General features: G+C 35.4%; 1 protein-coding gene across 14 annotated transcripts in view; it reads right to left on the bottom strand.

Moving 5' to 3' along the window:
- The window catches only part of CDC27 (cell division cycle 27), a 70,550-nt gene that overhangs the window by 12,048 nt on the left and 41,215 nt on the right, over positions 1–17,287 (bottom strand). For 11 of the 14 annotated variants that reach the window (XR_013354845.1, XM_077853984.1, XM_077853982.1 and 8 more), the window contains 6 exons: positions 13,233–13,332; positions 12,030–12,237; positions 11,657–11,829; positions 8,686–8,838; positions 6,722–6,930; positions 3,908–4,025 (listed from right to left, as the gene is read on the bottom strand). Coding sequence is in view for 13 of the 14 variants with exons in the window: in XM_077853984.1 (XP_077710110.1) it covers positions 3,908–4,025; positions 6,722–6,930; positions 8,686–8,838; positions 11,657–11,829; positions 12,030–12,237; positions 13,233–13,332 (961 nt within the window). In the remaining variant the exon portion in view is untranslated. The remainder of the gene's footprint in view (positions 1–3,907; positions 4,026–6,721; positions 6,931–8,685; positions 8,839–11,656; positions 11,830–12,029; positions 12,238–13,232; positions 13,333–17,287) is intronic. The other 3 variants (XM_077853988.1, XM_077853978.1, XM_077853980.1) reach the window with 1 other exon arrangement.

Raw genomic sequence — 17,287 nt, 5'->3', positions numbered from 1 at the left:
GCCACCCAGGTGCCCCTGATTATTTTATCTTTAGAGCAGATATTTAGTACCTTTAAGTCTAAAAGACAAGAAAAACCATGGTTTTTCCCCTCACAAGAAAATCTGTACTATTTAGGTAGATAATACATTTCACTATGTTTATTATGGTCCTCTAAATATTAGGCTTTTCAAAACTATATTCAAAGGAACACTACAGGATTTGCCTCTAAAGCCTTACCAAGTCCTATTTCACTCAAAACAATTAGATTTCTACTTGTTTTAGGAATTTATTTTAAAAATAATCCTTCTGTTTTATATATTTGAAAACCATTGATCTGTATATAGGGAAGTAAATATTTTAAATAACTTAAAAAAAACCCACATAACCCCAAGCATCACTATTCATTTATGTGTCTAGCTAATGCCATGCTGTGTTCCTCCTCAAACTGTATGTTAAAAAGAAAGTATAGTGCATGGATGGGGCTGTGGAACTTGAACAAATACCACTCACTACAACACAAATGTGAGTAGGTACTGCCAAAATCTAGTTCCTAAATTCATCTATATGACAATCTTTGCAGAAGGTTATTACTACATGTGGCCAAATATTCTGCCCACTGGATTGAAATCCTAAACATTAGTTCTCTAACAGAGAAAAATATATTCTATTACTTGAAAAGTTCTTTAAATGAACCACACAACATTTTAACAATCTGTTCCATAATCACTTTAGAAGAAAGCCTACTTTAAAAGATGTCCAACTTCACTAAAAGGTATCAAGAGGTACTTGTTTGATTTGCTTAAGTGATGCAGAAAAAATTTTTGTTGATATATTTTGCATAGTACCTAACCATAAAAAGTTACCATGGCAACTTGAAAAAGTTATAAAGAACTACAATTCTTCTCCCAAAATGCATTGAAATTCCCAACTCACATAATCTCCTCACATTGTATGCCCATTCTCACAAAAGCCAAGCTTGCTGAGAAGAAGTGAAGGTGAGGGGGGAGAGGGAGGAGACTGGTAAGAGGCAAGAACAAGAACTTCCAGTACCATAAAATGTGATTTCAAAAAGCAAACATACTTTTTCTCCTACTGAAGTATGACTAATTATCTAACACTTAAAATAAACATAAAAACAGTGATCCAGGGATCCCTGGGTGGCGCAGCGGTTTGGCGCCTGCCTTTGGCCTGGGGCACGATCCTGGAGACCCGGGATCGAATCCCACGTCGGGCTCCCGGTGCCTGGAGCCTGCTTCTCCCTCTGCCTATGTCTCTGCCTCTCTCTCTCTCTCTGTGACTATCATAAATAAATAAAAATTAAAAAAAAAATTTAAAAAACAGTGATCCAAAAACTGACTCAATGGAATAATTAGAAAAATCATCTTAACAGCATGCATGGATTTGAATCATTTTTAATATCCTAGAAATATTCTACAAATCTTAAAATTAAAAACATTAAGTTTCTGCTCTAATTTTTAAAAGATGGCTTTTCATGACAATATTCATTATATTGACAGGTACATGTCAAGACTAGTATCCCCCCTCTCTTCGTGATTTTTATTTTGACCTTTTCTTGAAAAAAAAAAAAAGAAGGTAAAAGTCAGACTCCTTTAGGGCTTTGAAGTGTGTATTCTTTTTCTCTCTCTCCAAAAAAAAAAAAAAAAAAAAAGTGTGTGTGTGTAATGCCTGGGTGGCTCATCTGGTTAAGCATCTGCCTTTGGCTCAGATCATGATCCCAGAGTCCTGGGATGGAGCCCTGCATTCTTGGGTTCCCTGCTCATTGGGGAGTCTACTTCTCCCTCTTCCTCTGTCTCTCCCTATCCATTCATGCTCTCTCACTCTCAAGTAAATAAATAAAATCTTAAAAAAAGAAAAGAAAATGAGAGTGCAGTGAACATAATGTTAATCCTACAGTCAGGATGCAGTTGCTCCTTCCCAATCCACCATGTAACTACACCTTTCCATCAAGTGTCACCTGATGAGCCAAAACCTGGTATTTTTCGCCACATGCTATTCTATCTGCAGCACCAAAATAATCAGTAATGGAAGTTTTTTTTTATTTGAGAGAGAGAGAGAACACGCACAAGCGGGGGGAGGGGCAGAGAGAGAGGGAGAAACAGGCTCCCCACGGAGCAGGGAGACCAATTCGGGGCTAGATCCCAGGACACTGGGTTCATGACCTGAGCAGAAAGCAGACGTTTAACTGATTGAGCCACCCAGGCGCCCCAATGGAGTTTTTTAGATGACAGAGTTGCAACTCTTGATCTGCTACATTATGTAAAATCTGTGTTAAGTTCATCAAATTGGTAATCTTCTTTGTCTTCATCATTTTTCTAGTTATTTCACTGAGTTGGTTTTTGTGATTAGTGGTTCTCAGATCAAACAGATCATGCAGACAGACGATACAAGTATTTGGGGAATTTTGTCTCTTTTATTGCCAAAATGTTGGAAAAAATTTATTTCAATACCTTTCAGATTTCAAAAGTGCGGTATATATATAAAGCCTACTAAAAGACTAAAATACTGAAATTTTCCTTCAAGCAAAGTGTAAAAAGTATATTGAACCTGTAAATTGCTCGTGGCTAGACTTCATTGTCATCTTAATATATTCTCACAGGTACATATATACACACATGTGTATATACATGTGTGTGATTATGCAATCTATACTGTACAGATCATGGAACTGGGAGGCTTTGGAGTATATCCCCGTACTTTTTTAAAAAAAGATTTTATTTATTTATTTGACAGAGAGAGAGAGCACAAGCAGAGGGATCAGCAGAGAGAGGAAGAGGGAGGAGCAGGCTCCCCGCTGAGCAGGGAGCCCGACGTAGGGCTTGATCCCAGGACCCCAGGATCTATGACCTGAGCAGAAGGCAGACGCAGATGCCTAACCAACTGAAACACCCAGGCGTCCCTATCCGCCATACTTCTTTCTTCAGGAATAGTTGCAGTGTTTATACACCAGCATTTCTTCTCAGGCTTTTATTGGGTGCTGTTGCTTGTTATATATGAAGAGAAATGTGTCAAACAAGTTTAGAGTTTAGTGTGTTCTGAAGAAGGGTGTGAACAACAGTGTTCATGCACTCTGAGAATGCTTTCCACTTTCCAGCCTGGTAATTCAACTGTTCAGTATCTAAAAGCAAGTCAAATAATATGAACATTATCTCCTACTAGAAGCAATGTTTTTAAGTTTTCATGGCACATTATGATTATAAATGTCTCTCCATCTCATCAATAAGTCTATGGGAGTCCCAGGAAGATCCCTGAAATGTCTGGAGTAACTGTAACTATTAGTCACATTGAATAAGTGTAGTATGAACAAAATATTTTGTTGCACAGAGTTAACAAACAGTATATTCCCTGACAAAACTACTATTGTTTTATTACAACATTACCTCTTGTTTTTATAAAATGTATCAAGGTTTAAATTGATAACTTTATTTTACATGTAAAAAAACCAGTTTCTTTAAAAAGGAAAATGGTGATCCACACTGCCCTTTAAGAATTTCAATTAGTGCTGACATACCTGTATTACTCAGTGACTAAAACATAGGGAACCATTTGCCTTGAAATATTAATTACTGAATTTATGAGCCAAATACTAACATGGAAAAAAGTGTGTTCAAAACATGAAGTATCTCATGTGAGTCTTACAACAACCCTATGAGGTAGGCAAGGTGGTATTACTTGTCATTTATAAAAAAGAAGCTCAGAGAAATGGACTTGCCCAAGGAATAAGGGTACTCCAGTGATTTCTCTTTATGTAAAGGCAAAAGGTGGTATTTTTGGCTAAAAAATAATCCACGATATTGTTCCAAGAATATAAACAAACAAAAAGCCCTAATTTTCACCACAGCAATCGAGTCAATAACAAATGTATTTCAAAAGGGAGATTCACTGAAAAATATTTGGAAAGCTACTTACTACTCCAATGTGGCAAAGTAAAACTGAACTTTGAGGGTTGATATCAAGTGCTTTCTGGAAATGCATTTCTGCAAGGCTGAATTTTTCTTGTTTGTAATAAATCATTCCTAAACCATACCTGGAAATAGAAAATAAAGTATAATTTTAGGGATATAAACGTTTGGCTGCTAATTAGTTCAACTAATAAAAGGGTAGGTTATGGAATCTGGCATTTTAATAAACTAAAGAGAAACACTGGTGGTGTCAGAGAAGGCAAAAACTATCAATCATGATAAAAAAAATCGTCAAAGCATTTTAGACAAATCACTTTTATAAGTAAAAACAATATATCCAAATCAATCAATCAATCAATCAAACAGAACTTCAACAAAGGGGAAAAAGAAACTGTATCCTTAAATCCATCATTACAGTATAGATTTAGCAGCTCATCTTTACTTAGAGTGGCTAATTACGTGTGTGTCAATCACATTGTTAAATTCTTTATGTGAATTATCTCATTTAATCCTAGAAGGAAACAAGGAGATAGGTACTATTACCACTCATATTTCAAATAAGGAAACTGAGTTAAAAGTTAAATAAGTTGCCCGCAGTTATATAGCTAATAAGGATTCTGATCAGATCCTTCCTTTATGATTCTAAACCCTATATTCTTTTTTTTTTTTTTTTTAAGATTTTATTTATTTATTCATTCATGAGACACAGAGAGAGAGGCAGAGCCACAGACAGAGGGAGAAGCAGGCTCCATGCAGGGAGCTCGACGTGGGACTTGATCCCGGGTCTCCAGGATCATGCCCTGGGCTGAAGGCGGTGCTAAACCGCTGAGCCACTCGGGCTGCCCCAACCCTATATTCTTAACAATGCTATTTCCATATTCTTGGTGCAAATGGATGTATGTCATTATAATTACATATAATATGCATAGTGTCATATTCTGCTTCTCCTCTCCTCACCTACTGATCAAAAACATACTCCCATGTACTTAAAAATTATAAAATTTAAAGGCTATGTAACATCATATTAAGTTAATATACAGGTATTTCTTCTGAGTTTTCAAAACATCAAATGAATATAAAGTGACTGACTGGGATCCCTGGGTGGCGCAGCGGTTTGGCGCCTGCCTTTGGCCCAGGGCGCGATCCTGGAGACCCGGGATCGAATCCCACGTCGGGCTCCCGGTGCATGGAGCCTGCTTCTCTCTCTCTCTGCCTGTGTCTCTGCCTCTCTCTCTCTCTGTAACTATCATAAATAAATAAAAAAAATAAAAAAAAAAAAATAAAAAATAAAAAAATAAAGTGACTGACTTACATTAAGGAGACTTCTCTTGGCTATGACTAGATAATGATAATGAGGAATAAGCACCATATAAATGAATAAGAAAGCACAATACATCTTCTTATATTTGGGATGAAGAAATGGTATGAAAAGCTCTATGTTCATAATGGTGATGATGGAATAACAAAAGAAAGGCAATTTATTCTGGAGTTGGAATAATAAATTTACTTAATATTTAGTCAAATACTTAAAGTTACCTAAATACTGCAATTTAAATCTTTCCTGAAAAAGCTCACCATTCTATTTCTTTTTTTCTAATTGAAACAATTATTTTTATAACAATTTTTGATATGGTAAGGTTTTAAAATAATGCAACTATTAGGGATCCCTGGGTGGCGCAGCGGTTTGTCGCCTGCCTTTGACCCAGGGAGCGATCCTGGAGAACCGGGATCGAATCCCACGTCAGGCTCCCAGTGCATGGAGCCTGCTTCTCCCTCTGCCTATGTCTCTGCCTCTCTCTCTGTGTGACTATCATAAATAAATAAAAAATAAAAAAAAAAGAAAAAAAGAATGCAACTATTACAGTATAGGAGAGACCCAAATATTTAAAAAAACAACACAGGTCCTATTAAGAACTGAGTCTTTAAAATATTAGAGTACTTTATGTGAAGAGAAGGCAGTGTAAGCAAGCTTGACTATTTAATAGGTCTACAGAAGCTAGCACTTGTCAGGCCATCTTTCAGGTAATGTAACTACTCAGAAATGAGATATAATCTTTTAAAAAACATATACACATAAAAAATATGCTTTAGTAATCTAGTGATTCAGATTTGGTGACAGAATGAAAATTCAGCTGCTATAATGATTACCTCAAGATTAAAAAAATGTCTGACATAAAAACTGTAGCAGAGTTATGATATCAGAATCATACTTCTTGATATTTAAACTATTAATTCAATCAATAAAACTACAATAAAATGTTAGTAGATACAGTGTTGAGGCAGAAATAAACTTTTAATGCCTTCTTCATTTGTTAACTATACGAGCCAGGTAACTTCCTCAATAGACATTACTTAATAAACTGGAATACTGAGTTCTAAAGAAACCTAATGAACTAGACTGGTATTTAATAAACTAGACCACTGCAAAGAGCAACAATTAGTGTAGTTCTCAATGTTTATTTTCTCTTATCCAATAGGTCCTCTAGCCCTCTCCACTTTCCTAACCATGTTCTAATCTTTATCACTGTTTCAGTGTTCTAAGAAAAAGAAACAAATCAAATAACAAAATCGATTATTTTCAAAAGTTTGGTAGGAGAAAAGGTTGAAACTTTCTGGTATTCCATCATTAGTTAACTTAGAGTTGTGTTAAAGGTATATATTGTACATAAAAAACATTTTGGTTATAACTTATCAGCCAGTATATAGTATTCTTAAGTATTAGCAACCAAATTCACGACAATAAAGAGATACCTAACAAGAAAAATTACTGAGTATCAGTCTCATCATTAAGACATTGTCTTTACACTTCATTAGCACTTACCATGCATTATAATGTCTCGGATTGACTCTGATAGCATTTCGAAAACAAGCTAATGCTTTGTCTAATTCTTCAGTTAATACAAACTCATGCCCTAATAGAGTATAGGCATAAGCATAATTTGGATCAACCTGGATAGCTCTCTGGAAGAATTTAATCGCAATATCATGTTCCCGTTGCAAACTGAAACAGTTCCCTGCAGCACACCAGGCCTTAAAAAAAAAAAGGGAAAACCAAATGTATAGTTAAAATTTTGTTTCAATTTTTCTAACAAAACCAAATTTATGACTAAAATCAAGACTCAGCTCTCACTTAGAAAAACAATAACTAGAGTTATTTTTTTTTAACTTTTTTATTTGAGAGAAAGAGCATGTGCATGAGAACATGGGGGAGGAGCAGAGGGAAATACTCTCAAGCCGATTTGGCATTGAGCCCAGAGCCCAATGGAGGGCTCAGATCTCAGGACACTGAGGATCAGGACTTGAGCCTGAGCTGAAGCCAAGAGTCACACGCTTAACTGGTTGTGGCACCCAGGTGCCTCCTGAAGTTTTAATAGATATAGTCAATCCTCATTGTCACAATTTCATATTGGTGAATTTGTCTACTTGTAAAAATTTATAATATTTGTAAAACCAAAATCTACACTTGAGACTGCTTTAGTGGTAACCTACATACAAGCTGTCCAACAGGTACAGTTTCTTTTTTTTTTTTTTACAGTTTCAATTGAGGTAAAAAAAGGTGACTCTGTGTCTCCTTGTTTCATCTGTCATAGAGATGACCAGAGGATAGAGAGTGGAGGAAGCTGTGCAGTGCAGTGCAAGAAGCTCTGGCTCTGGGGCCAATCAGAAAGAGACTAAATCCTATATCTGGCACCTGTTGTAGGGTGGCTTCAGACAAATCACCTCAACACTTCTAAATTTCATATTCTCTTTTATAAAATAAGGATAATAAAATCTATTGGGATGGGTTGTTTTTAGGATTTAAGATTACAATCTGAGGTGTGTGTGTGTGTGTGTATATTTCCCCTAGGAGCAATGATCCAGTCTTTGCTGATTCAATGTTCACAGAAACTACTGAACATAATAACTACCAAGACTAACAAGAATTTACTATTTTTAATTCTAAGCTCAAATATGTGAAAAAAGTATCACTATTCTTGAGATGCAATTAAATACAATTCTTATAGGACTGGAGTATGTAAACGAATTGTGCCTATGTCTTTTTTTTTTTTTTTAATAAATCTTTATTTATTTGAGAGACAGGGAGCATGAGCAGGCAGGGTTGAGGTGAGGGGAGAAGCAGAAGGAGACTCCCCGCTGAACAGGGAGCCTGACTCAAGGGCTCGATCCCAGGACCTGGAGATCATAACCTGAGTCAAAGGCAGACGCTTAACTCACTAAGCCACGTAGGCACCCTGAATTGTGCCTATGTCTTAAAATGACAATAAAAACCACTATTTTATTTTAATTTAAAATTAGCACTTTTTCCAATCTACGTATTTTCTGCTTAATGAACACGATTCCTGCTGACAATGGCAATTTAGAAAAAGATTTATTTATTTATTTCAGTGAGAGAGCGCAAGTGCAGAGGGGAGAGGAAGAGGGAGAGAAAAACCCAAGTAGACTCAGCACTGAGCATGGAGCCCAACACTGGGCTTGATCTCATGACCCTGAGATCAGACTTAGGCTGAAACTAAGTTGGATGCTGAACTGACTGCACCACTCAGACACCCCAACAGCAATTTTAATACAGCCAAATCTTGATTAATCTTAAATAAAACATATGTTTGTGAATCTGCACCACATATTCTAGGACTTTGTCTTCTCTGAGTTCCTCTCTGCCTGTAGAGAAGGGTGCAAAAGTAAGTGTCTATGACGCTAAACGGTGTTTGAATTATTTGCTTCATCCTCACTTGGCAAGGGTAGTCAGAAGACAACTACATAAGCAAAGTGTTTCAGTTATCATACCTCTGGTGAATTTTTATCCATGTCTGTTAAGTCTTTTGAAAGAACTGAAAGAGCAACATCTTTTTGAAGATGCCAAAGTGTTGTAGAGTAGATCTCCATGCCTTCAACTCTATAATTCTCAATCCTTCTAACCTCTGAGAATATTCTTTCAGCCTAAAATAAAAAAAAAAAACAAAAACAAAAACTAGTTAATGGGAAAGTAATTTGATAAAATTTATGTATACAGGGAGAGCACTGGGCACTGTTCTCATAGGACCTAAATGCTGCCTTGTTTTACAGTGTTTACGTGAATTAGTAATAACACTAATTCCACAGTAGGTCAAACAATATTCCACAGTAGGTCAAATACTGATATAATCATATTCATATTTAGTTTAAGTATATGCAAGTTATGGTAAGAATGTAAACTGTGAAAAGAAAACCTGCATCTCCACCAAAACGACAGGAGAAATCTATACAAAGTTATAATTCATAAACAAGTCAATTATTTTATTCTAAAAAAACATATTTCCAAGTTTTAATAATGGCTTACAAAATAACTCAGGAAAAGTGAGAGAATAATGATTTCTATAACACAAAACCACTTTTGCATGGGCTTTTATTAAGAGGTTGAGTTAAAAACTTAAGGGGGAAAAAGAGGTTCTGTTGACCACCAATGCTATGACATGTGGAGCACTGAGCACACCCACCAATGTCATACCTGCTGGGAACTGTAGTCCCAATCTAGTAATTCCCTTTTCCTTTACAACACTAACCTGACTTTAGGTTCCCTCTTCAGCTACTTTTTTTCCTCCCCACATTCAAAGCTCCCAGAGTGGTTTCTCTCATCTTGAAGTTTGAGGCTTTGATTTATATAAAACCAATTTAGCAGTTCTCTAGTTTATTCATTCAAAAAAAAATTCTGAAAGTTTAGTTGAGAATAAAAAATATTTGGGGTGATCTTAATGAAATGAAGATGACAGAAAATAAAGAAATAGCATTTATAAAACTAAGAACTCCAAGAAATGGCCATATACTATCCTTAGCTTAATGATTTGTAACTTCCCTAAGTCCCTTAAAAGTTATATAGATAAGTTTTTCTTTTTTTTTTTTTTTAAGATTTATTTATTCATAAGAGACAGAGAGAGAGAGAGAGAGAGATTGAGAGAGAGAGAGAGAGGAGAGAGAAGACAGAGACACAGGTAGAGGAGATACATGGAAAAGCAGGCTCCATGCAGGGAGCCTGATGTGGGACTCCATCCTGGGACTCCAGGATCATGCCCTGGGCTGAAGGCAGGTGCCAAACCGCTGAGCCACCCAGGCATCCCTATGTAAGTTTTTCAAACAGACATTGGTTATATGAAGACAGACTTGACCAAGTCAAATACAGGTTTTGGAAATATTTTGGTTTCAATTTTTTCAGGATCTATAGTGTCCTCTGAAAAGTGATTGTGGCATAGACAAAAAGAAAAAAGGGGGAAAAAAAACCCCTCATGAAATTAAGTTGAAACAAAGGCTTCTGTTTAGTTAGTAACTGGGTCACTGTTCTATAATTAGAGGGAAACAATTAAAATTATGTATTTTAAAGTACCTCTGAAACAAATTAGAAATAATTTTGAAAAGGGCTTGCCAAACATAGCTTTTGTCTATGTATCAGTAAAGGACCATTATCCAAACATGGAACTTATAGCAATGAATAAGGCTATCTGTCTACAGCAATACTTCTTTCTTTTCCATACAAAAGTACATGAGTTAATATCTTCTGTATCTATTCTCTACCTGGAAGAACACTTCATTCTCAGATCTGCATGGCTCATGGAGGAAGGAGTCACCTCCTTTCTCTGAGCATGTTTTTTTAATATATAGCACCACATATTTATTATTGTCCTGCAATTCTCTTACCATGCTTCATTTTTTTCTTCCTATGACTTATTGCTACCTGTCCTTATACATTTATTGGCTTACAATCTCTTACTAGAATGCAAGCTCTAGAAAGCCAAGCAATTATTTGTCTAGCTGTATTACAGAGTCTAGAAGAGAATATTAATCTATAATATGCACTGAATAAATGAAAGTAAATAGGGAAATACTTAGGGGTGAAGTGGGTACAAAATTTAAATTAAAAATCAGAATTTTCTTTTCTTCTTTCCTGGTAAACAAGTAACTTAAGCAACAAACATAATTAAAAGGATAAAAGCCTTGCGAAGGACATTATGTCCTTGATTATATACAGTTTTCTTTATGGCACTTTTCAAATTTATAAAACATATTAAATGCCAGAAATTCATCCCAGTAGGAACTCTGCATATAGTAGAAAAAAATTTTGATTATAAATATCTATTACATGGTAATATATCTTTGGATCCAACTGAGCAGGGTACAAATGTCTGTATAAGAATATACGAATGTGGGTGCCTGGATGGCTCAGTTGGTTAAGCGTCCAACTCTTGATTTTTGGCTCAAGTCATGATCTCAGGGTTTTGAGATAGAGCCCTTGTAAGGCTCTGCACTCACATGGAATCTGCTTCAGATTCTTTCTCCCTCTCCCTCTGCCTCTCCCCTGACTTGAGCTCTAAAATAAATAAAATCTTAAAACCAAACATAACAAAACATATAGATGACTTGGATTCTCTAAAATAAGCAATTCCCTCAAATTTGAATTACCCCTTAACACAAGAAAAAATTGTCTATTTATAAATTAAAATGCTCAGAAAATATACATAAAGACATTACATAATAAATATTGGCCTTTTATTTTTTTTGTCTCGTTTTGTTAAATTTAAGCAGGCTGCACACCCAGTGTGGAACCCAATGCAGGACTTGAATGCATGACCCTGAGATCAAGACCCAAGCTAAAATCAAGAGTTGGATGCTTACCTGACTGAGCCACCCAGGTACCCCTAAATATTTACCTTTTAAATCTGTCTCGAGCATAGGCATTTTAATTAAATTCTCTCTAAAAAAGGCATGTATAATAGTTTTCTATACTTACTTGCATGTACTCTGAAAGTTCAAAATAGGCCCTTCCAATTTGGCACAGTACCCAACCAGTATTGTAGTGGTGAGAAGGTAGGTGGCTCAAGATATTTATAGCTTCTTTGCAGTTGTAAGAACACAAAGCTAAATAACCTTTCCCCATTTCACGAAGAAGGCTCATCAAACCTTCTAGGAGAAAACAATATAGTAAACAAAGGAGAAAAACACAATAAAACAGTTTGATTTTTTTAGAAAGGCTAACTACAAAATAATTTATTAAAAATTCCAATATCTATCTAGAAAAAACTGGAATGTACTTTAATGAACATAAAAAAACTTAAAGTGAATAAAATAAAATACAAAGAAGATATTAAGCATTTAAAACAGACCTGCTGCTGCTTTCTGTAGATTAAATGCCTGGATCTGAGGTGTGATTGTGGAGATTTTCCCTTCTGAAATGATGGAAGAGTCCAATTTGGTAATTTCCAGGCTATCATTTATGTTAGGTTGAGTTATTCCTCCTTTATTAGTTTTACTTTTAGTTTTTCTGTTTGGGATTTTAGGTGGAAACTTCATTTTTAACTTTTTGCTATTCTCCTGTAAAAAAGAGAAAAATTCCACATTTGTTAAACTCATGTATTTTAGACTTCCCAGTCCTTTCTCAAGTATCAGACACAAAATAAATATATAGTCTTGACTGGGCTATATTTTTCTCACAAAAAAATTACAGAAACAAAATTTTCAAAATCATTTAATTTTAAATGCAAAATAAATTGTATTCACGAATTAGTGTGTAATATAAATCAGCATTATGTGTTCGTTGCTCTTTTCTCAAAGTGTATCACTTTCATTTATTATTTAAAATAAGAAAATAAATGGATGTAATACTACCTAGTTGTCTCAGAGCATTGTAACTGGTAAGTCATAAAACTGTTGATTTGTTGATGTCAAAATTAAAAATTATCCATAATATTTGTCAATGGACCAAGAAAATTTACCAAGGGCATAATGAGGCCCTCCAACTGTACAAAGAAATATGCAAAGAAAACACAGAAAACTTCTATTTATCCTCCCTCTAATTTTCCCAGTGATACTATCTGATATAACCACAGGACATCAACAAATCCATGACCCTGGAATCAGTTCAGTACTGTCAACTAAATTAAGATCTTATTTGGATTTCATCAGTTTTGACATGTACTTATTTTTTGGTGTGACAGATCTATGAAATTTTATCACTTGTATGATTTGCATAATCAACCATTACAATAAGGATACAGGACTGTTCGACCACTACACAAAGAAACTCCTTTGTGCTATGCTCTAATAGTCACATCTTCCCCCCACAGTCTTAACTCCTAATAGCCACTAATTTGTTTCCCATCATAATAATTTTGTCTTTTGAACAATGTTTTATAATATTTATTTAAAAAGGACATTATTAAAGGACGGAGAAAATCTACAAATGTTATAGACAGCTTTACAAATTAAAAAAAATTAAAATAGTCTCTGTGTTTGAGATAAAGTCATCAATGAACAGAAATTTAAGAAGGCTAAGCATTAAGTATATATAACAGAAATCTTTAAATTACCTTGGTTGTAGAGCTGTCACTAGTAAAAAGTCGTGAACTTCTTCGAGGCAGTGCGTTTGGGGGAGATGTGATAGTGGGGCTCAATACCTGAGGTGTTGTACTAAAAAAAAAAAAAAGATAAAAGTGGACTTAAAAAAAAAAAACAGTTTATGACCATTACTTGTTTCAATTCAGATACATTTTAAAAAATGCATTCATCATGTTTGTACTCTAAAGTTCTTGAGTTTGGTTGGTCTATTTGTCATCCCTCTATGAAAACTCAGGATTTAAAAGTTATCTGTTACCATAAAATGATAAAAATTATAACATGGATATTCACTCTATATGAAATTGCTAATTTGAACTTAAAACAATCCACATAAAAATTCTGGATCAATAAATGATAAACATGTCTATAAACTAATACTCTCTAGCTCTCATTTGCAACCATAGCGAGTTAGAGAAAGATAGTTGGATACAGACAGTCTAAGTGTGGGATATTTGGCAACAAATAAATACCATTAAAACAATGGATACTTGGGAAATTATTTCCCTATAAATTCAAACAACCACATCAAGGTTTATTCTGTTTAGAAAAAAGGAATCTAATAACTGCCTGGGTATATTTTCTTTCTTTCTTTTTTTTTTCCTTTAAAGGGCAAACCCTAAGATATAAGGATTTCATTTAATTCTTAGAAAGTAAGCAAACTTAAAACATCAAGTTATCTGAGAGTGGGTAAGTCTATCGACTAAATGGTTTACAGTTTATGGGAAATTCCACTAGTTAACCTGAATTTGAGTCAAAGAGACTTCTGAGAATAAGAGACATTGACCAGTGAGTACAGAAAATCCAGGCTGTCCTTAACTCTCTCAAAAGACAGAATCTCAATGTAGAGATTACAGCCAGTGAGGTCATTTAGGGTAATGAATTAATTTTACGATACATCTAAAATTTTTGTTTTATTTTTTAAAAGATTTATTTATTTTAGAGAGACAGAGAGAGAGAGCAGGGGGAAAGGCAGAGGGAAGGAGGGTCTTAATTAAGCAGACTCTGCTCTCAGTGCAGAGCCTGATGTGGGACTTGATCTTATGACCCTGAGATCATGACCTGAACCAAAACCAAGTCAGATGCTTAACGAACTGTGCCACCCAGGTGCCCTGATACATTTTTTTTTTAATTAAGATTTCTTTTTAGAGCAGATTAGAGTTCATAGCAAAATTGAGGGGAAGGTACAGAGAGATCTGCCTTATACCCCTGCCCACCCCCCCCACACGCACAGCCTCCCTCATTATCAACATGCCCCATCAGAGTAGGATATTTGTTATAGGTGAGGAACCTACACTTACATATTGTAAAGTCCACAGTTTATGATAGAGTTCACCCTTGGTTTTGCTCATTCTATAGGTATATTGATCTTTTCATTGTTTCCACAGTTTTGTCCAGAAGCCGATTCATTTTTAAAAGCACAGTATCCTTTATTTGAACAACTATGTCATTTATATCATAAATGTGAAGTATATGTTATCAATAATATTACCTAATTATAGAAAAGAGTTTGCCTGAGAAGGGAGAGGTAATAATTTCATCCATGGAGTAGTTTATAGAGAGGACAGACCTGAGAAAAATTCTGAGATTTCTTAAAAGCCAAGAAAAGTTGCATAAGTGTAATATGACTCTTGTGGGGGTAGAAGCAAAAATAATAAGATGATTCTGGGACTAGGAGGATGAAGAAGAGAAACTCTTCCTATATTATAATTTTTGTTATGGTTCTATTAGTTTCAAAGGGCAATTTGACACAAGAAAAAATGTCCCAAGTCTGACAGCCATTAGGAAAATAAAGCAGGATTCTGAGTGAGTTTGAAACATTGGTCAAAGCACATGAAATATATTCATCTCTTTATAACTTGCATCTGTTTAACTAGGAGTTTGAGAATGAGAGGAATGTGCTCTAGAATCAGACTGTTGAGGTTTGAAATCAAGTTCTATCACTTATTACCTATGGGATTATGTGCCAGTTATATTAAACACTTTTTAAGAAAGTTTTCATAGGGGCACTTGGATGGCTTGGTCAGTTTAGTGTCTGCCTTTGGCTCAGGTTGTGATCTTGGGGTCCTGGGATGGAGCCCCACATTGGGCTCCCTGATCAGCAGGGAGTCTGCTTCTGCTTCTACCTCTGCCTCTCCCTTTCTGCCCCTGCTCATGCTTGCTCTCTGTTTCTCAAATAAATAAAATCTTTAAAAAAAATTAAAAGTTTTGTAAATAGTATCATTTCATGGCTTTGTAATAAAATATGATACTAGTTATAAGAAGATGCCTTGGAAAGAATATGAAAATGATTTCTAGAGGTTAATATATGTAGAGAAAATGATGACATACAAACTTTTTGGGAAGATTTAGCTAAGAGAACTACACTATTCTAATCATTGCTAAAAAAACAACTTTCCAAAAACAAGAACAGAATTCCATTGCCAATTATAATGGAGTAAAATGGACCAGATTTATTATCTCATCTTAAACAAATATCACACCGAAAAAAAATATATGAAACAATGCTTTTTAGACATTGGACAGCAAACATATATGCTGAGGAGAATTCTGAAGCCACAGTGTGTTCAGGTCTCACTTTTTACGTTCCGTTGGGTATGACAAGAGTTGAAACACAAATAGAACTTGTGGACTTCCTGCGTGGAGAGGAAAATGATGAGACTTCCAGGAAGTGAAGGCAGCTAGAAGATGCAGGTCAGAGTACTAAAAAGGGGAGAGTTACAAAGAAGGAAAGCTTCAAAGATTTACAAGAAGTTTTCCTAGAATCTTTAGTTGAAACTGAGTAGTGCAACTGTTTGAGTGTGTTATAATAAAGTTTTCATCTGGTCTCTGTCCTAAATTCTTGAGAAGCAGCTTCTAAAAGCTTAGAATTAAAAAAAAAAAAAAAAGCTTAGAATTTCTCAAGTGATAGTGTCTTTGTTCTTCATGGTGGGCCCCAGAGACCATGCTTGAGATTATGCTAATCAAACGACCTATAGTGGGACCTCAGATAGTTTCAGGATACTGGGCTGGCCATGTTGGAAAGATCAACCACTGATTAGAGGGTTGAAGCTCTGAGGTAGGTGTTAACAGCCTGACCTTCTCCAGAAGGGGAGGGTGGCTGGAGTTTGAGTTAAATCACATGGCCAGTGACATCTGTCATGCCTATGTAATGTAACTCCAATAAAAACTTTTGACTACCAAAACTCAGTTGAGCTTCCTGGTTGGTGAACACACTGATGTGCTAGTGAGGTGACACATCTCACCCAGGGAAAGGACACAGAAACTGTGTTCAGGACCTCCCAGACCTCATCCCAAGAGTCTCATTTGTCTGGTCCTGATTGGTATCCTCTATAATAAAACTATGTATAGAACTTTCCTAGATTCTGTGAATTTTTCTAGCATATTAAACCTGAGGGGGTAGCAAGAACCCTCAAACTCGTAGCTAGTTGGTCAGAAGTGAAGGCGGCCCAGAGAACTCCTAAATAGGCAGCTGACAAGTCAACAATTTTGATAAGTCTTCCTGGGACTATGATCTTAGCCTGCAGAGTCTATGCTAAGTCTGGGTAATTAGTACCAGTACTTATTACTGTATTACAGTGAAGAAAACTATCTGAATCTAGAGAAGAATTACTGGAAAGGAGCTGGCCAAGCTCACCCTGGGCTGGGAATAGCTCATATTTTCAATAGCCAAAATGAAGAAACGTCATACTCAACAGTTCACTGAGTAGAGTTCTCAAAAGATACTGCCTCAATAGTGCGACAAAATTAGTCGACTTAAGGCTATGCTTCTCCTACCTAACAAAACTTAAAAATCAAGAACTGGAAGGAATATATTGTTACAAGTGACTTAACTGCCTCCAAGATGAAACAGAAATACTTAGAAAATAGTCCAGTCTATTGTTTACTCAACAATGTAAAATTTCCAATAACTGGCATCAAAAGAGAAAAATACTAGGCCTATAGAGAAACTGGCAAATATAACCTATAATGAACAGGAAAAAAAAAAACCCATAAAAAAAAACAGACCCAGAAATAACACAGTAAGACA

The sequence above is a fragment of the Canis aureus genome, chromosome 16 (assembly GCF_053574225.1).
Source record: "Canis aureus isolate CA01 chromosome 16, VMU_Caureus_v.1.0, whole genome shotgun sequence".
Lineage (NCBI taxonomy): Eukaryota > Metazoa > Chordata > Mammalia > Carnivora > Canidae > Canis > Canis aureus.
This window is presented reverse-complemented; position numbering and strand designations above follow the sequence as displayed.